This window comes from Eptesicus fuscus, chromosome 23 (assembly GCF_027574615.1).
Source record: "Eptesicus fuscus isolate TK198812 chromosome 23, DD_ASM_mEF_20220401, whole genome shotgun sequence".
NCBI classification, from domain to species: domain Eukaryota; kingdom Metazoa; phylum Chordata; class Mammalia; order Chiroptera; family Vespertilionidae; genus Eptesicus; species Eptesicus fuscus.
In genome coordinates this window covers 3,493,875-3,515,295 of record NC_072495.1, presented here as the reverse complement: position 1 = coordinate 3,515,295, position 21,421 = coordinate 3,493,875, and the positions used below count along the sequence as shown (strand labels likewise).

The 21,421-nt window shown below is 46.9% G+C and overlaps 1 protein-coding gene across 1 annotated transcript in view; it reads right to left on the bottom strand.

Annotated features, from left to right (window-relative positions):
* Nucleotides 1–14,292, bottom strand: part of SPPL3 (signal peptide peptidase like 3) — a 123,974-nt gene extending 109,682 nt beyond the window's left edge. The window contains exon 1 of the mRNA XM_054712347.1: nucleotides 13,754–14,292. Coding sequence (XP_054568322.1) covers nucleotides 13,754–13,776 — 23 coding nt within the window. The 5' untranslated portion in view covers nucleotides 13,777–14,292. The remainder of the gene's footprint in view (nucleotides 1–13,753) is intronic.
* Nucleotides 14,293–21,421: the final 7,129 nt, after the last annotated feature.

The window sequence follows — 21,421 nt, the reverse complement described above, 5'->3', positions numbered from 1 at the left end:
CGGTTATAAGGTTTTTCAAGAATTTCCTAGAAAAGGCCGATAAATTTAACGAGACCCTCAAGGATATGAAAAAGGACCAACTAGAAATTAAACATACACTGACTGAAATAAAAAATATTATACAGAGACCCAACGGCAGACTAGAGGAACACAAGAATCAAGTCAAAGATTTGAAATACAAAGAAGCAAAAAACACTCAACCGGGAAAGCAAAAAGAAAAAAGAATCCAAAAATTTGAAGATAGTGTAAGAAGCCTCTGGGACAACTTCAAGTGAACCAACATCAGAATTATGGGGGTGCCAGAAGATGAGAGACCAAGATACTGAAAACCTATTTGAAGAAATAATGACTGAAAACTTCCCCCACCTGGTGAAAGAAATAGACTTACAAGTCCAGGAAGCGCACAGAACCCCAAACAAAAGGAATCCAAAGAGGACCACACCAAGACACATCATAATTAAAATGCCAAGAACAAAAGACAAAGAGAGAATATTAAAAGCAGCAAGAGAAAAACAGTTAATTACCTAGAAGGGAGCACCCATACGATTCTCAGCTGATTTCTCAACAGAAACTCTGCAGGCCAGAAGGGAGTGACAAGAAATATTCCAAGTGATGAATAGCAAGAACCTACAACCAAGATTACTCTACCCAGCAAAGCTATCATTCAGAATTGAAGGTCAGATAAAGAGCTTCACAGATAAGAAAAAGCTAAAGGAGTTCATCACTGCCAAACCAGTATTATATGAAATGCTGAAAGGGTATTCTTTAAGAAGAGGAAGAAGAAGAAAAAGTAAAGATAAAAATTATAAACAACAAATACATATCTATCAACAAGTGAATTTAAAAATCAAGTGAATTAAAAATCTGAGGAACAGAATAAACTGGTGAATATAATAGAATCAGGGGCATAGAAAGGGAGTGGACTGACAATTCTCAGGGGGAAAGGGGTGTGGGGGTGTGGGAAGAGACTGGACAAAAATCGTACACCTATGGATGAGGACAGTGGTGGAGAGGTAAGGGCAGAGGGTGGGGTGGGAACCGGGTGGAGGGGAGCTATGGGGGGAAAAAGGAGAAACAACTGTAATAATCTGAACAATAAAGATTTATTAAATTAAAAAAAAAGAAAAGAGACAAAAAAAAAAGAAACTTAGGTAGGTTTATTTCGATAGAGACATGCTGAATACAAAGGGCTGAAATAAATGAGTCATCATTAACATAAAATAATAGGACATTTAAATAAAAATTAAATTTTTTCTTGAACATTAACTTACCAGACACTAACTACACAAATTAATAAGTGTAACACAAATAAACCTATTTTTCTTGTTCTCCAAAAGTGAAATATTTTCTGTTGCACACACCAAACAAGTCAGTCCAAGACTAGTGATGTGGCATCGGCTGCTAAAATATTCGCTGCTGGTATCAGTGGAGAGAAGTGGTGCGCCTGCGCGTAAGGCAGGTAAGGGAAATGAATGCAACACGATTATAGTAATCAGTCATTAGCAAACGTTGTAGTTCGTTATTAATAATTATGTATAACAGGATATTGTAAAAATTAAGTTATGATATTTTTATTAAAACGTTTCTTACACCGTTACATTGGCTGGGCCGCAAAAACATTCGTCGTGGGCCACGGGTTTGACATGCTTGCCTTAGGCATTCAGTTACAGGCTGAGCCACTTTTTCTTTTTTTAAAAAATATTCTTATTGATTTTGAGAGAGAGACTGATGTGAGAGTGGAACACCTATCAGCTGCCTCCTGCACGCTCCTCACCAGGGACTGAGACCCCAACCCAGGCATGTGCCCTGACCGGGAATTGAACCGGCAACCTTTTGGTGCACAGGACAATGCCCAATCAAATGAGCCACATCGGCCAGGGCCAGGCTGACCCACTTTCTTTCTTTAAATTCTGTATAACTTGCTGTGTTAGACAAATCGGATCATAACACTTGGTCCAACTTAACACTAACAATTTTACTTCGTATTTCCTTTTTTTTTTTAATTTTTAATACATTTTTATTGATTTCAGAGAGGAAGGGAGAGAGAGATAGAAACATCAATGATGACAGGGAATCATTGATTGGCTGCTTCTTGCACGTTCCCCACTGGGGATGGAGCCCGCAACCCAGGCATGTGCCCTTGACCAGAATTGAACCCGGGACCCTTCAGTCCACAGGCTGACGTTCTATCCACTGAGCCAAACCAGCTAGGGCACTTCGTATTTTCTTGAAAGAACAAAGAGGTGTTAGGTAAGTATTCTCTCCTCTCTTCTATGTGCCCTGGCATATTTTTAGGGAGATAATCTATTCTAAAATACAGCAAATTTCACCTCTAAAATATTCATTCTTTAAAAAAAATAAAGCTGAGCATCTACTATGTGTAGGTCCTTGCACCATGAAATTAATGACTTGGATTCTATCCTTGCAAAGTTCAAGGTGGGAAGACAGCCGCATAAATACATTCAATACCAAGTCAGAAAATCTTAAGTGCTGCCATGTGAGAGGATCAGATAAAGAACTACGTATCAGCATCAGAAGAATATATCCCTTGGGCCAATCAGAATGCTGTTACAAAAGGTCAGAATTTCAGCTGAACCTTGAAAGATGGGTAGGCCTTAACATATTTAGAGACTTGGAAGAAAGGCTAACCAGGTACATGAGTCAGCTTAAATAAAACAGGAAGCAGTGAGTAACCAAGTCTGGCTGAAATAACAAGAATTTTAAAGGAAATATGGGGGGGGGGGGAGAGAACAAAAAAAGGAGGGGAGATATAGGGGGTGGCAGGCTGGAAGAGGTTAATGGGGGAGAACAAAAAAAGGGGGGGAGATATAGGGGGTGGCAGGCTGGAAGAGGTTAATGGGGAGAAAAGGAGGACCTATGTAATACTTTCAGCAATAAAGTTTTTTGTTTTTTTTTTTAAAGAAAATGTAGGCAAATAGGATTACAATGCCAGATTGTTTTAAAAGTCAGATTTTAGCCCTAACCGGTTTGGCTCAGTGGATAGAGCGTCGACCTGCGGACTGAAAGGTCCCAGGTTCAATTCCGGTCAAGGGCATGTACCTTGGTTGCAGGCACATCCCCAATAGGAGGTGTGCAGGAGGCAGCTGATCGATGTTTCTCTCTCATCAATGTTTCTAACTCTCTATCCCTCTCTCTTCCTCTCTGTAAAAAAACAATAAAATACATATTTTTTATAAAAAGTCAGATTTTAGAGGTTGGATGTTAAACTGAAGGCAATTTTTTTTAAAAGCCTAGAACATCCAAATGCAATGCAATCCAAACTAGTAACAACGTAAAGACCAAAAAAATCAGACTAAATATACACATCAAACATTCATTCCCGATTAAGTTCTCATTACAACTCATGAAAAATCCATTATTTAAAAAAAGAAATCTCTAAACTTAAACCACAATTTAAAAATATCTCTTTCCAAGATTAATGTCTCTTCCTCTCTGGCTTCAAATACACAATCCTCTCCCTCATGACTCTGTCATCTCTAACAACCATCCTTTCCTTTGGTCTTTTGCACCTTACTTCTCAAACAAACGGCCAATACCCAAAGGATGCCTTTATTTCTTCATTACCCATTCCTAATTTGGCTTTCACCCTCACAGCTCCGATCTTTTTTAGTGCACTTTCAGTAATGACTTCCTTTGTAAATTCAATAGCCTGTTTTTCCTTTTATTTGAACCCTGCAGCTTTTTACACTCCTGTCCCTAAAAATTCTCTGTGGCTTTTCTTTCATCACCATTGCACTTTCCTAATTATCCTACCTTTGGTGGAGCTTCCGCTTCTTCCTCCCATTTCTCAACTGTTACTTTCCCAAGCCTCAACTTCTGGTCTTCCATTCCCTCCTCTCTATGCACTCCCTCTTGGTGAACTGACAAATCTCAAATCCTTAACTTCTTCCAGCTAGCCTAGCTGTGGCCCCAAGTGGCATTTCTGTAATAAGACTAGACTGAGCACCTATGAAAAAGCTATGTTTGAAATATTTTAAGGTATTAGATCTTAATATTTTTAAGGTATCAGTGCTTGTAATAATCAATGGCTTAGATAAGGGACTTTGTTCTCTAAAATTAACTTTTACTTCTAACAGTACTCTTTTGCAAGCTTTTTTGAGAAATGAATGTAAATTTCTAGAAGTTTATAAAGTCAAAGCATATAGTCAAAGGTTTAAAAGTTGAGGCTGTCAGACAAATCCTGAAGATTTAGTCAAATCTAGAAGGTCAAACTAGACAACTCTGGGCAAAAATTAAGACAAGGAAACTACAATACAAAGTTCAGCAATTACTTAGGTCAAAATGTCTAGATAACCAGGTGCTACACATGCCCTAGTTAGTTCCAAAGTGAAGTCCAGGCCTGAAGCTCTCCGGTGAAGGGAAGTGGGTGTGCCTGGCAGATTGGTGTGGGTAAGAAACAGATAGGAAACGGCCAGCAGCTCCTCCGGCCTCTTAGGGAGAACACTTCCTATACATTCCAGAGAAAAACAAGAGAAAGATCAGGATTATACACACCAATGCTCTTTCCTCATCTGAATAAATTTTGAGGGGAATTGCCTTCAAAAGATCAAAACAAAGGTATATTATGAAAAAAATTAGCCTTTATTCAATTCACAATATTTCATTTCACAGAATGTAGCAATGGACAATGAAACTTGTGACTAAAAGATGACTTAAACACATTTCACAAAGTACACTATAACTCAATGACCATTTGCAAACTTACTCATATTTCTTTTTACATGTCATTATTTGAATATGTTAATAGAATTCTCACTAGAATGGATATGTCGGGTTTAAATGCTGGTTAAACTGTGAAACAAGAAATATCACTGCTGTAGTGAGGAACTCTATCTAGGACCTAGCTGGGTAACAATGTAGAGAACAAATAATTTGCTTTTATACTGCACTTAGCAATTTACAAAACATGTTCTACCCACTATCCACTGAGTCCTCACAACAACCCTGTGGAGTAAGGCAGGCATAACCACTATACAAAATACAACACTAGGACTAAGACAAGACTAGGTCACAATCAGAGATGACAATCACCCTCAAAGTAAAGATATCCCAAGAAACCAGAACAGAATTAGATCCTCAAATCTTAGAATTTCAAATAAAAATGTAATGAGTGGCAGTGACAAAAATTGAGTAATTTTTGAGTGATCACTTATATTCCATAGAATTCATAAATGTGTAAAAAACAACTAGGGCACACCTTTTTCTTCACTATCAATACCAGAACTCCAAGACAGAGTATCAGGTTTTCCTACCAGGTTAGGATGAACCCCACAAACCAAGAAACGGGATTTTCTACTAGGTCTCTATTAGGCTAATGCATATTCATTGGTCTAATAACTTAAAAATATTTTCAAACCTAACTTTTTCATAGCAACTAAATCTAGTCTTATCACAGCAAATAATGGGTCTGTGTTAATTTAAGCTATGGCCTTAGTGAGACCTATTAACAAAATCTGAGAGGTAACAATTCATTGCAAGGATCACAGGAACTAATTGTAGATTTCTCCTATAAAATTGAATTTGGTCACCCAGAGCCCCTCTAGACAACTAAAAAGTTAAAGAGCAAATGAGCTCCTGGGAGAATGCCCGCACACCCCCTCCCCCCAACCCACCCCATCATTACCTTTGTCCTTTCTCTCCTAAGCTTCAAGCCACCACCACCACCACCATCATCCCCCCATTTAATGTTTTTATTGATTTTTTAGAGAAAGAGGGAGAGGGATAGAGAGATAGAAACATCAATGAGTAGAGAAACATCATTGATCAGCTGCCTCCTGCATGCCCCCCACAAGAGATTGAGCCTGCAACCTGGGCATGTGCCCTGATAGGGAATTGAATTGGTTGCCTCTCGGTTCCTGGGCTGATGCTCAACCGCTGAGCTACCCCAGACGGGCTCCAAAGGTCCTTTCATAAAAAAAATCCTCACCGAGGGTATGTTGATTGGTTTTTCGAGAGAGAGACAGACAGACAGAGACAGAGACATCCATGTGAGAGAGAAATATCTGAAAAGGAAAAACATCGATCGGTTGCCTCCCGTACTCCCCCTGAAAGAACCAGCAACCGAAGTTATGTGCCCTGACCAGGAATCGAACTTGTAACCTTTTTGGTGTACAGGACGACAGTCCAATCAACTGAGCCACATGGCTGGGGCCTAAGGGCCTCCATAACTTTCTAAATAAACTTTCTCTTATTTAAAAAAAAAAAAAAACACAAACAAACAGAAGAGCAGCAGTTTGCCTCTAACTCTTTAAGTGAGGATTAGAATATATGCTACAACTCAAAGTTGCAAAAAAGTTTCTTGATTTATACATACAACAAATAAAACAAATATTATCCTTTAACTCCTAAGAAGAGTCCATGAAACTTCTTCAGAGACTATATTATATAATCTTAAAAAATCAAATTATCCTGATGGCTCTACTGCCAGGGATGTATCAATCACATAAAGTTTCAGATGCCAGCCTGGCCGGCATGGCTCAGGGGTTGAGTGTCTACCTATGAACCAGGAAGTCATGGTTCCATTCCCAGTCTGGGTTTCCAGCTCGATACCCAGTGTGAGGTGAGCCGATCAATGATTCTCTCTCATCACTGGTGTTTCTATCTCTCTCTCCCTCTCCCTTCCTCTCTGAAATCAATAAAATATATTAAAAATTTAAAAGTAAATAACATAAAATCAACAAACATATCCTCAGGTGAGGCGTTTGCAAATAAATGATGTAAAAATGCACGGGCACTGGGCCTTTCATTCAGAGTACTACTGGGTAAATCACCGGCTGATGTGGCTACAAGCACTCCAGCTATTTCCCCCAAAGGCTTTATGGGAAACATTGAGGCACATTATTTCAATACAAATTCATGCTCTTAGCTTTGGCTAATTTTAGTTGGAATCACACATCGCCAAAACATTATCGTAACACTTTAACTATAGGCAAAACATGTGTTTTTTTAAAATGAGCAAACATTTTCCACTAGACACACATTTTTCCACTAAATAGTTTTTCTCTAAAAAACTTTCATCAGATGCAATGATCACACTATCAGATATGATTACAACAGACACAGTGCAATGATATACTCCACTAATCTGAGAGAAGTGACTTCCATTAGTTCTAGAAATATGTATTATTTTTATTTCAGGTTTAGCACTATTTGCAAATACCTGACAGGACAGTATCCGTTATCACAACATATTGCCTCCATATAGCGCAATCCTTAGATTATCAGTGATGGCGAACCTATGACACGCGTAGCCATTTCTGATGACACATTTGCTGCTCCTGAGGATGAAACATTTGCTGCTCCTGAGGATGAAACGTTTGCGAAATAATGTTTTTTCCTCAAAGTGACACACTACCTGAGTTAAGTTCAGTTTTTTGGCGAAGTCTGACACACCAAGCTCAGAAGGTTGCCCATCGCTGGCTTAGATCTTAAGTAGGCCAGGAGGAAGCACTCTCGTTCATCTGTTTTTCTATCCCAGGAACTGGAAAGAGTCCTAAAATATAAAGAACCTTATTCTTGTGTAACTTTTAGTTTAATGTCTATCATCCCCTCAGACACACAGAAGATCGGGCCATGAAGAACCTTACCAAGGAGTTTGGATTTTATTTGAAGTGTGGCCAAAGGCCACTGAAGAGTTTTAGGCAGAGCACTGACCTGGTGACTTGGGTTGTGAGGAGGCCACGGAGGAGAATGGCCATGGTGTGGAGAATGGCGGGAACCCAGTGAGGTTGACTTACTGTCAAACAGTCTTGACTCTGCACCCCTTTACCATCTACACCCTTGGATAAGTTACTTAAACTTTTTGAGCCTGTTTCCTTACTTAGCAATGTTTGCAAAGCCTCAGCACATAGAAGACACAATAAACTATTATTCTACTCGGTAACAAAATTCATTTGGAGGAGACTCACATGTCCTGACTTCCTTTATCCTCCTAAACCAAGCCTAACATCAGTAATTTTTACCAAAGTTCAAGTTCAGTTATCTATAAATATTACACTGACTACACCACGAGGCAAACTCCTGTTTCTCACAGAAATTACACCAACACAACTGCTCATAAGTATACATTGAGCAAGGTGTTTTTCTCAAATTAAAAAAAGTGTAGTTTGCACCTTCAATTTGTGTTTTCACGTGCCTTCTTTCATTTCCTCAGTATTTAAGAGTAAAAATAATACAAGCAGAATATTGTGGTTAAATCATGATAAAGCTTGTGGTGTTACTACCAATTATTTTCATTTCTTCTGTCAATAGCTTTTATGTAAAACTTTATTAAGGCATGGCATTTCTTATTCTTACAGTACTGAGGACACCAGAAAACTAAGTTACCAAAAGCTCTCTTTTATAAGTATACTAAAGGCCCAGTGTACGAATTCACACACGGGTGGGGTCCAGCTGGCCCAGCCCCAATTGGCAGATTGGGGCCGGGCCTGTTGGGAGGAGGAGCCGGAGGGAAGTTGGCCGGCTGCCCCGCCCCAATTGGGGCCCGATCAGGGCCGGGCCAGCTAGGGGGAGGGGCTGTGGGCTATTGGCCAGTGGTCCCCACCCGATTGGGGTGGGGGGGGCAATCTGGGATGGGGCTGGGCGGGGGGAGGGGCTGCAGGAGGTTGGCCGGCTGGCCCTGCCCCCTATTAGGGTGTGGGGGGGGCAACCAGAGGCGGGGCTGGCCGGGGGGAGGGGGCCAATCGGCGTGGTGGGGGCCCATCAGGGGCAGGGCTGGCTGGGGGTAGGGGCTGTGGACTGATGGGGTGGGGCAGGCCAATCGGGGGCAAGGGCTGCGGGGGGGGGGGGGAGTTGGCCAGCTGGCCGGTCCCTCCCACCCCCCAATTGGGCAGGTTCACTGGCAGCAGTGGACGTCATAGCAACCAGTCGTTCTGGTCATTTCAGCGTTCCGGTTGCTGGCTTTTTATATATATATAGATGGGTTATAAACATCTACCTGTAGCTTCCCTTATGCTTAATTATTCATTCAACAAAAGATGAAACACCCTAAAATCTACGTCATATTCAATGACTCAGTATGTACTAAGCAGGAGCTATGGGCAAGACAATGTGATAGGCACTATGAGAAGACAAAGATCAGTGTGATAACATCCTTATCCTCAAGGAGTTTACAAACCAGTGAGGGGACTAGGTACTCACAGGTGAAAAGGAAGCAGTAATGCAGACAGAACTACAGAATTAAAAATAGAGAAATCACTTTCTGTTGGGGTGGTCAGAAAATGCTTCACAGCTGGCTGGACTTTGAGCCAGACCCTTAGGTTAACAGGACTTTGACAGGATTTGCTAGGAAGAAAGCAAGCACAAGAAACCAGAAAACAGCATGAATTTATGTATACTTTTTTTAAAATGAAAAATTTAAACCTGTAAAATTATCTATAATAATAAAAGCGTAATATGCTAATTAGACCGGACGTCCTTCCAGACGAAACCAGTGCTGCGAGGGAAGCCCAGGTCCCGGGTGCCAGTGGGAAACCAGTGCTGGCAGCTGGGGGAAGGAAGGCCTACTCTTGCACAAATTTCATGCACCGGGCCTCTAGTATAGAATGAATGAATATATATATATATATATATATATATATACACACACACACACACACACACACACACACACACATATAAAAGAGTAATATGCAAATTGACCAAATGGCGGGAACGACCAAAACGACGACTCGGCCAGTTGCTATGAGGTGCACTGACCACCTCACAGTCCCTCCCCGCAGCCAGCAGGCTCCGATCGCCCGGTGGTGAACAGGGAACCCGGAGTGGGTGGCAGCAGGGGGCAGGGCAAGCTGCCAGAAGCCGAGGAAGATGGCCCTGATCACAGGCCAGGACTAGGGACCATACCCGCACACAAATTTCGGGCCCCAGGCCTCGAGTAAAATTATAAACCTACATGTACTCATCCTGAACTTCAAAAATTATCAACTCATGGGCAATCTTGTTTTATAATTTACATGTCTTATTACACAAAAATCCTAAAGGAAGCTATTTTCATATGCTTCTACATTCATCATCGACTCCATCTCAGATAAATTATACTGCCAAACTACTCTCAAAAAGGTTGCTTTTCCTGCCCTAGCCAGTGTGCTCAATGGTTAGAGCAATGGCCCACAGACTAAAGGGTCTGTTCGGGGCACACGTGGGAGACAACTAATCAATATGTGTCTCTCATATCTATGTTTCTCTGTGTCTCTCCCCCTCATTTCCACTCTCTCTAAAAAAAATCAATGGTGAGGATAACCAAAAAAAATGCACACAAAAAAACAAAACAAGTTGTTTTTACTAAAGGCCACATACAAATAAAGTGGGAGAGTCTATTTTTAAACAAAACAATCAACTCTTATTTGCACAAACCAAGGGAACAGTAACAAAGATATTGCAAAATGATAGATAATCCAAAACTCAGTTTATATGAAATTTTGAATTAACTTTTCCATACTTATATTTCAATAAGAATAAATAAAATGGGAGAATTCATGTCAAACAAAATAAATCATCACAGGTGAAATATCTTGGACTAATCACTGGGTCTCCTGAGCCTAAGTTTCCTCATCTATAGAACAGAGAGAGCACCTACCCCAGGGACTTGTAAGAACTGAGTGAGTATACAGTAAATCCTTACCAACACTGGACACAGGTTCTACGCCTTTGAGAGAAACGACGTACCACGAGCCTATTTTACCATAGGCTAATTGATACAATGAGAGCTAAGCTCCTATGGCATCGCGTGGTTCTAACAACACGACACGGAGTGAGAGGACAGTATTTGAGGAGCTGGGATATACTAAATGCCACATGGCAGGTCCTTTGGGATTACCCAGATGACAGAAAGAGCTACAAAGCTGCCGGGTTTCCTCATACACCACCTTCTCAAAATGATTTCAGAGCTTGTATCCCAAAACATGCTCAATCTGAGGGGCTAAGCATTATGATTTCCAGGAACTTTGTGAAACAAATAAAGGGAGCTGAGACTGAAGAAAGTATTTTAGTAGGATAATTCTTGTAAACTGCCAAACTTCACAAAATAATCCCCCCTTAACTACTGGAGCCATCCAGCCTCACACAGAGGTAGCTTGTGGCCAACCTACCCCGTAAACATCCTCCTTCTCCTCCCCCTTTCTTTGATTCCTTTCAATCATCCACGACTCTGTACAGCAGTGAAAACAGGAGGGCAGCCATTGCACTCTCAGCCGTGCCGAGGGTTAAGAAACTCAGTTTGGCTTACCACAAAACGAGACAGAAGCACCTTTTTCTTCAGTTCTTACTCTGCCCATGAGAAAAAGCTCGAATTATAGGCACCCCTCCTTTTCGTGGGCATTATCTCTGCTCTCTTCCTCCTAAACTCTAAGGGTCCTGGCAAGACTTGCAACCAGGGGAGCAGTGGGCAGCAGCAGCTCCTCCCGGGCTAAGCCCTGAACCAGTCTCCCAGGCCTCCCTTCCTCTGACTTTTCAGTGAGCTAAAAGCAGCCCTGCCTCGACCCACTTGTGTCACTGCGACTTTTACCTCTCGGTGAGTCCACCCAGCCCGGCACCGCTCGCTTTCCTATGACATTTCTAGAGGAACAAACCAGCACCACCTGGGTGCTCTCCTGTGGCTGCTTCTATCCTAAGCCCTTCCCTTGTTTCCCTGTCCCCAGCTTTAATAAACAAACGTACTCTCAAAATAAAAAAGCTGGAATTGGAATCTTGTGTTCCAAATCACCTGAGAGGCAGTTCACTATTGCTCAAATCTATCAAATGAATTTACACATTTAAAAAATATTTTCTTTATTGATTTCAGAGAGGAAGGGAGAGACAGAAACATCAATGATGAGTGAGAATTATTGATGGGCTACCTCCTGCATCAAGCCCACAAACCAGCCATGTGCCAGTACTGGGAATCAAACCGTGACCTCCTGGTTTATAGGTCGACGCTCAACCACTGAGCCAGGCCAGCCGGGCTTATTTTACACGTTTTTTAAAAAATACATATGCAGTCACAACTGTTCACCAAGATTTTAATTCTTCTTTTAGCATTACTTTCTTTCAATCTCTCAGTTATCTTGAGATTGTATACACCAGTGATGGCGAACCTATGACACACGTGTCAGCACTGGCATGCAAAGCCATTTCTGATGACACGCGGCCGCTGAGGTGGCCGCCTGCCGAGGATGAAATATTTGCTGCTCCTGAGGATGAAACATTTGCGAAATAATGTTTTTTCCTCAAAGTGACACACTCCCCGAGTTACGCTCAGTTTTTTGGCGAAGTTTGACACACCAAGCTCAAAAGGTTGCCCATCACTGGTCTACACATCGCTGAAGTTCCCTTTTTAATTGTCACCTTCAATCACCAATCCTCTTCCCTGGGTGAACACAGGAGTTCTTATCATTAACGCCACCTCCCCCCCAAGTCATCCACTCAATGAAAACCTTCTACCTCAAACCATTCTTTATTTTCAGATAGGACCCATTTCTTTGCTGTTTCCCTAAGATAATTATAATGTAATAAAATACAGCACTCAACAGTTTGTTGTTGTGCTTTGTATTCATCTAACCCTTACAGTCTGTGGAAAAGGTAACTCCCCTGTTTATCCATCCACAAGGCGAACTTGAGTGGTAAAGCAGACCTCCAAACCGAGTCTTCCAGCTCCCCACGCCAGGCACTTGGAACTCGGACCTGACGCTCTCCTCTCAGAAAGCAAAGCCTGCAGCGGGGTCCCAAACCTCATTTGCTTCCAAGAGTAAGCCACCTTCGAACTCTCTAGACTGCAACCACATCTTCCATCCCCACACCTACAGTCGCCCCTTTTCTTGCTTCCTCGCCCTCCAGAGATTACTTTCACCCCAATTACTATCCAACTTGCACTCTGCACGGACACTCCCTGTCCTTCCTTTAACCCCTCCCGCTCCCAAACCTTGGCGCCCCCTCCTCGCGGCAGGGACGCTCGCGTTTCCTAAGCTCAGACGCTCCTCAGTCCCGGGCGAGCTGCTTAGTAACTCCCAGTCCCAGAGAGCCCGACGGCGGGCAGAGCCTCCACCTCCGCCCCGGCCCCGGTGCCCCGCCACGCTGAATTCTCACCAACGGCCTCACAAGGGGTCCCCCCTCGCCCCCCGGCCGCCGACTTCCTTTCCAGAAGCTGTTATGCAAGTGGCTCCCCTGCCGACCGCTTCGCCAGAGACTCCCCTCCCGGTTTGGAGAGACTCTCCTTCCGCGGTCTTCCTCGCCGTACACCTGGGCCGCGGCCCCCCTCACCCACCCTGCACCCCGAGCCCAGCGCTCAGCAGCAGCCCCAGCGAGGCGGCTCCTCGCCGACAACTTCAAGTTCGGCCTCTTATCACCTGTTCCAGCAGCCCAGCGGCCCACCTCTGGCCCGGCCCGGCCCGCCTCGCTCCACCCCGTCCGCCGCCCCGGCCCAGGAGCCATGCCCTCCAGCTAGTTCCGGGTGCCCGTGGGCGTCCCACCCTGGGGTCAGGCTCCCCTCTCCATCCCCTACCTGCTCCGCCCAAGGCCAGGAGACATCCGCCGCGGCCCCCGCCGCCTCCTCCATCCCCCTCCTCGGACACCGGGTCCCCGGCCGGCCCGCCCTCCCTAAGGACCACCCACCCCCTCTGGTGGGAACCAGGGGGGCGTGCACCCCAACGCGCGGCCCCCCAACACGCACCTGTTCCTCCTCCTCTCCCCCCCGGCCGGCCGCGCTGGCGCCCCGACCCCCACCGTGGCCGCGCCCGGCTGGCCCAGACCCCGCACTCACCACGAGTAGGTCTGCTCCGCCATGGCGCTGACTCTCAGGGGCTCCCGGCAGGCTCCGGCCGGGCCCGGCGGCGGGGGGACGAACGGGCGACGGGCTCGCTCGGGCCGCGAGCGGAAGGCGCGGCCGCGGCCCGGCGCTGGCTCCCTCGCTCGCTCGCTCGCACGGCGGGCGGGCGGGCCGGGAAGGCTGCTGGCGCGGAGGCCGGGCTCCGAGGCGGCCCGCTCCCTGGGCCCGGGGCGGGGCGGGCTCCGCTCTCGGTGGGCCTCCCTCACCGGCGGCGGCGGCGGCGGCTCCGCTGCGGCTCTAAACTCAACATGGCGGCGGCGGCGCTGAGAACAAGGGGCCCCGGGCGGGCGGACAAGTGGGCCCCGCGCTCACTGCGCGCTGGGCCGCGGGGGCGCCGTGCTCGGGCGGCGGCGGCGGCGGCCGGGGGACATGGCAGGCGCGGAGGAGGTGGCGGTGGCGGCGGCGGCTGAGGGGGGCGCTAGGCGGTGAGGCGAGGCCGCTCGGCTCGCACCCGCGGAGGAGAGAGAGGAGGGCGGGGGCCAGCCTGGGCTCCGCGTGTGTCACGTGCCCACAACACGCTCACGTGACGCGCGCGCCCCGCCCCTCGCGCCGGGCCCTCGCGCGAAGACGTCGGTTCCTCGGTTCGAGGCGACTGTTGCTCGCACGGCTCCGGGGGGTCGGGCAGCCTCTCGCCGCCTGGGGCCGCCCCCTCTCCACGCGGAGCCGTCGCCTCGGGCCTCCCTCCCCCCCCCCGCTTTCCCTTCCCGAGGGGCTGCCGCAGCCAGCCAATCAGAAGCCCCGATGCGCGTCGGTCCGCTGCCACTCAGCTGTCAGCTGTCAATCAACAGCCTGCTAGCGGCGGGTCTTCAGCTGTCAGTCAACCTGTCAGTCCGCAGGCAAAGCGCAGCATCCCGTATTTCCTTTGATCCTTAGTCCCATTCATGCGTTTAGCAAATATTCTAAGCAACCAACCTTTATTGCTCCCAGGCTCTGTGCCAAATCCTCTAGAGGCCAAGTTGAATACCCCATACTTGCCTTCATTTGATCAATCAACAGATATTTATTGGGTGCCAACTATCAACTCATTCTGCTAGATTTCTGCCCTCTGAAAGCTTACATTCTGGAGGAAGAGACATAGACAGTCTAAGCTGACAAATAAAACAAGTGAAGATCGTTTCAGATGCTGCTAAGTTTTATGAAGATGATAACAACGGGTAATAGGACAGAGAATGTGGGGGGTGAGGGCCACTTTTGATCGGATGATCAAGAAAGGCCTCTCGCTGAGGAGGTGACATTTGAGCTGACACCCGAAGAATGAGCTAGACCACAGACCAACAGAGTGAATCTGGAGCTTAGGGGGAGAGGAGGGAGGGAGGAATTGCACCCCAGGGCGTTGGGGAATGCTTCTCCAGGAATGGATGAAGCCAAGGCGTGCCAGGAGAGAAGGCATTCTAGGAAGAGAATGAATGAAAATGGCCAGGGCAGCTCCAGGTTTCAGAAGCACACTTGGCAACAGACACACTAGCCCCCTAGACCCCCAGGCTCCACGGGAAGCAGAGCTGCACACCTGAGAGCAGCATACCCCAGCTCCTCTGCAGCTTGCCCAACTTCACGCCAGGACCTAGCTCTGCTCCAGTTTCCCGGGGGCTGCCCAGGCTCCCGAGGAGCGCCACACCCGGAATCTATCTCCAAATGGATCAGCTGGCCATTGCCCATACATCTGCTGCTTGCCCGTTCCCCAGGGGAACCCTTTAATGAGAAAGCCAAGTACACTTTTCCTTCAGAAGCAATCTCTCCTTCCTCCTTCCCCCGCTGCCAGGTGCCAGGGCCAGGCAGGTTCTACATGTTTCCTGCAGCTCCGCCAGAGAGGCCTGGGAAAGAGCCAGCTGATACAATCAAGGTCCGGGAAGGGTTGAAGTAGGGCCCCCCAAAATTACCAAAGCACCAGAGACCCTCCTCTGACCATTAACAGAAAGATACCAGCCTGCAAATATCTGCCCAGCAGACATGGCACTGGATGGGGGGCTGTCATGAGGAAACGGGAATTCCGGCAAGGAACCTAAATTCCTTTTTATAATGCTAACACTTTTTTAAATTGATGAGAGGGAGAGAGAAACACTAATCTGTTGTTCCAGTTATTTATGTATTCGTTGGTTGATTCTTCTATATACCCTGACCAAGGATCAAACCTGCAACCTTGGTGTGTTGGAATGATGCTCTAACCAACTGACCTACGCGGCCAATGCAAGGAGCCTACATTTTTGACGTTAACTTAGTTCTTACAACTTTGCCAGGTGCTTTTACAGAATCCCAGCGGTACCTTGAACATGACACACAGTCATTCTGAGTCTCAAAGGGGCCTGAGTAAGGCTTCAGACCCCGTGGGAAAAGCCATAAGCCATTGGCACCAGTGGCTTTGGGAGACGCTGAAGCGCCTTCTCTGAAGAGCTGAGAACAAAACAGATCGGGCAGGCGGGTTGCTAATGAAACCAAAAGACACGCTGAGCCCCTGGGCGATTCACGTGGGCTTTACTTCCCCGTGGGTCACAGAAGGCAAAGCCCAGTGAAAAGTTGGTATCAGGCGGGTGGAACAGGAGGTACTGAGGAAAGTCAAAGCCCTTCCAGGAGCAAAGGAGCCACTCTTTGCACTGAAAAAAAAAAAAAAATCTGGTGAAAGAAGGAGGGAGAAGGGTCTGGGGGAAGGGATGGAGTGAGAAATGAGAAGAAAGGGTTTCTTCTCTTCATCTAAACCTAGGCTCTCCAGGTGTCTCTTGGGAAAACATGTGAGTACAGACCCTAGAAGAAGCCAAACAGCATTTGTCAGGGCTGGGAGGGTGTCCGGGCCACGGAAATCCTGTGTCCGTGGTCACAGGAGGACAAGTGTGCGCCCAAAGACTGGTGGCTCGCGGGTCTCAGCTAAGGTTGCCCACATGTAGAGGCACCTCCAGGTCCCAGTCAGGGTCTCCGCAGGCCTCTGACGTCCCCCCGAAGGCCGGGCTGAAACCAATCTGAAGCCTGAGGGTTGCCTGGAGGCTGCCAGCCTGGGGCACTCAGGGAGTGACTTGCAGGTCCTCTGCCAGCAGCACTCGGCTCCAAGCGGCAGCTGTCCCCAGGCGTGTCTATGGCAGCTCTGCGCCTCAGCTGGGCGTCAGGTGTGCTTGGCAGGAGATGAAGGCATTGGCCCCCCAGCCCCACAGGTGAGAGGGCCGCAGCTTGTGCAATGTTTGTTGAAAGAGGCAATGGAAGTTCCTCTAATTATCACCAAGATAATTACAGGATCTCGCCTTCTACCAAGTGTGTTCAAGAGACCTGGTGCGTCTCCCCAGGACGCGTCATCTGCCTTAGGCACAGACTCAGGGGAGCAGGCATTGCCAGATCTGGCCCAGCTGCCTAGACCCTGCTCCTGAGGGTCAAAGGCTCAGATCTGACAGGTCCTCACCTGTCCCTCCTTCTCTCACCTCTATCCTCCACTTCCTTCCCCCCCCCACCCCCACCCCGTGCATTCCATGGTGAACGGCTTGCAGCTTCCCAATGGGCTCCTGTTCTTGTTTTTGCTTCCAGACCTTGACGGAGCCCAGGAGGCATGCCATTGCCTTTAACCGCTGCTCATAACGTTGAGGCAGGGCGTCCAGGAAGTCTCCCTTGACCAAACCTCGGCTGGTTAGATACCCCCACGGACCCTGAATTGACCTCTATAGTGACACTGAGCACAATGAACGGCATCTGCCTGTTTACTTGTCATTCTCTCCCACTGGATTGTGAATGCCTCATGGGAAGGGACTGTGGCTTGTTGCCAATGACATCTTCAGGGCGCAGTGCAGAACTTGGTGCAGAGTGGAAGCTCCGAGATTGTAGGATGAATGCTTGAGTGAGTGGGAAGGCGAGCCAGGTTCCAGAACAACTGGTCTCACCTGATATTCCCGTGATTACCTCCCTCATCTCATATTCAGCTTCCTCTCCCATCCCCCTGCAGCTCCCTCCCTGATTGAGAAAGGGAACATCCTTAAGGGCAGAGAAATCTCCACATTATGGGAAGACAGAATATTGGAAGTCAGGTATATGGTGAGCTTTTTGTCTTTTATTTTAATTTATAGATTTGAGAGAGAGACAGAGAGACAGAGAGAGAGAGAGACAGAGAGTGTGAGAAAGAGGGAAAGAGAGAATCATGGATTTGTTGTTCCACTCATGCATTCATCGGTTGATTTTTATATGTGCCCTGACAGGGGATCGAACCCACAACCTTGGCGTATCAGGACAAAACTCTAACCAACTGAACTACTGGGCCAGGACACATGCTGAGCGTAGTACTCATCAGGTCACTTATAGTCTTTGATCATGGGTTTTTAAAAAACATACTTTATTTTTCAGAGCAATTTTAGGTTTACCAAGAAAATTGATGGGAAAGTATAAAGAATTCCCACATACTTCCTCTCCCACAACACACAGTGTACCTTATTATTTACATCTTGTATTCCTGTCGTACATTTGTTATAACTGATGAGCCAGTGATGGCACATTATTATTAACTAAAATCCATAAAGTACATTAGATTTCACTTTGTGTCATACAGGTCTGTGAGTTTTGACAAACGTCTAATGACACGTACCCACCATTGCAGTGTCATACAGAATAGTGTCACTGCTCTAAACATCCCCTGGGCTCCCCTGCTCATCCCTCTCCCCCCAACTCCTGGTAATCATCGATCGTTGTACTGTCTCCACAGTTTTGCCTTTTCCAGAGTGTCACATCCAGTAGCTGAAATCATATACCGTGTGTAGCCTTTTCAGACTGGCTTTTTTCACTTAGCGATATGCTTCTAAGGTTTCTCCATGTCTTTTCACGGCTGGATCGCTTGTTTCCTTTTATCACTGATTAATATTCCACTGTATGAAAGTACCAGGATTTGTTTATCCATTCAGCTACCAAGGACACTGTGGATGCTTCCAAGGTTTGGCAAATACGAATAAAATGGCTATAAATATTTATGTGCAGATTTTTGTGTGGACACAAGTTTTCTTTTCTTTTTTAAAAAAAATATATATTTTTTTAATTTTTAAAGGGAGAAGAAGAGAGATAGGGAAACATCGATGAGAGAGAGAAACATTGATCAGTTGCCTTCCATATGTGCCCTGACAGGGAATCAAACTAGCAACCTTTTGATGCACAGTACGATGCTCAACCAACCGAGCCACTGAACATAAGTTTTCAACGTATTTAAGTATACCATGGGTTTTTTAGAAGTATTTTGTTTAATTTCCAAATATTTGGGGCTTTCCCAGGTATCTGACTGTTATGACTTCTAACTTCATTCTTCTAAAATTTGTTAATTTGATAAACACGTTTTGGCCCAGCGTATGGTTTATTTTGGTGACTATTCTATGTGTACTAGAAAAGAATTTGTATCCTATTATTTTAGGTTGTAATGTTCTATAAACAGCAATTAAGTCAAGGGTTTACAATGTTCAGATCTTTTGGTATAGATCATTGAGAGAGAGATGAAAGTATCTAATTATGGTTGTGAGTTTGTCTGCTTCTCCCTTTGCTTCTATCCATTGTTGCTTGGTGTGCTAGACATTACCAGTGACACAGCGGGTTGTCCTTGGGTTCCATTATGTCCCTCTCAAGGGCGTTAATCGGGTTCTAGCAGGCAATTAACTTGGCTGGACTCAAACTCGCAACTTCGGTTCCCTTATAAAGGGAAGCCCCTGACATTTGCACTCAGGTCTGTCCACTTCCACTTGCGGATTTCACGGGGGCCCCTGGAGCCTCCTGTGCGTGTATGTAATTCAGTGGATACCCAAGGATTTGGACATAGTTTACGTACAAAATTTGGAACTCATCTCAGCTAATTTCTTTCTGGGATCACCTTAAAATTCCAGAAGTTTGCTTGCAATTCTGAACTCTTGACACCTCACACCAGTAAAACCAGCATTTTCTGCACAGCTCCTCCTCCCACACAGATCAGAGAGCGCCTCCGGCAGAAAGACAAAAACGTACACCCCATCCTGCCTCCAGTGCGGGCTTCCCTCACTGCTCTGCTGCCATCCGATGCCCTCCCAGTGCTGTCAAATGACTGGGGGGTTTGTTTGTTTGTTTGGGGTGTTTGTTTGTTGGCATACGTTTTGTTCAGACTGTGTCATTCTAATCTGAGGGAGTGTTATTCTTACCACGCTCCTCTGCTGTTACTTCCTCTTACAGCCTTTAATCCTTCTATTCCTTACTGCACCCCCTTAAAGTCACCATATAATTAGCCCCTATTTTTAAGCTGATGAACTGAGACTTAGAAAAAGTGAAGCCGCCTGGCTGATGTGGCTCAGTGGTTGAGCATTGACCTTTGAACCAGGAGGTCAGAGTTCCATTCCCAGTCAGGGCACAGGCCCAGGCGTGGGCTCAATCCCCAGTAGGGGGCGTGTGGGAGGCAGCCTATCGATCAATGATTCTCATCATTGCTGTTTCTCTCTCCCTCTCTCTTCCTCTCTGAAATCAATAAACATATATTTAATTTTAAAAAAAGAAAAGTGAAGCCGTTTGTCCAGGGTCACACACCTAGTTGGTGGCCTGTCAGGACTGGAAACCAGCCCGATGCCATGACCTCCCCTTGCGCCATTTGACAACCACTCCTAACCGTCTTCGAAGTCGGTCAGACTGCAGCCTCAGCCCACGGGGAAATAGTCCAGGCCGGGGAAGAGGTGAGAGCTCTCCAAACCTTATTCAGCGAGGGCAGTAATCTCCAGCCCACAGAATCAGAGTCCTTCGAGAGACTATGAAAATAGAGATGCCAGGCCCCACCTACTGGGTTAGTGTTTCTGGCGTTAGGGACTAGGAATCTACTGTCTCCTGATGACTCTAATGCCCCGTCAGGGTTGAAAACCACCAGAGATCCTGCAGCTCGGGATCCTCACTTTCCATCACGCTTCCCCGGGTGGTGACGTCAGTGCTGAGGGTCAGACGGCTCTGGAGTCCCTCCGTGCAGCACATCTTGGCTCTGTCTCTAGTGAGCTGTGCGGCCTCGAGAAACCCCGGCCTGACCAGGGGGACCCAAGAAAGGCAAGCTCCGAACAACCCTTTTTTTTTTTTTCTTTTTAAATACGTTTTCATTGCTTTCAGAGAGAGGAAGGGGGAGAGAGCGATGGAAACATTAATGATGAGAATAATTGATCGGCTGCCTCCTGCACGCCCCACAGTGGGGACTGAGCCCGCAACCCAGGCATGTGCCCTGACCAGGAATCAAACCGTGACCTCCTGGTTCATGGGTTGACGCTCAACCACTGAGCCACACCGGCCGGGCCTAGCAACACATTTCTAGATACCGTGAGCAGCGTGGGGGAAGCATGGCCCCCGGTCGGCAGACTTCTCGTCAGGACTCCTCCCCAGGGAAGCATTCCTTGGGGCGTATGACACGCCTCACGGTGAGCAGACACTTCCGGGCTCCTGCCGGCCAGCACGTTCACTCAGCCTCCAGCTGATGCCCGATCTCTGGGTGTCAGTGACGCTGAGGGCCACCCCGGTTCTCAGAGCTGGGGTGTGCTCCTGGGAAGGAGGGGGAGGACCCTATCTGCTGGGGACCGCTGTGGGCCAGGTGCCGACTCTCGTATCTTCCTCCTCCGCTGTGACGTCTGCGGTCCTCACCGCTGACTCCCCATGCCCAGCACGAAAGACACT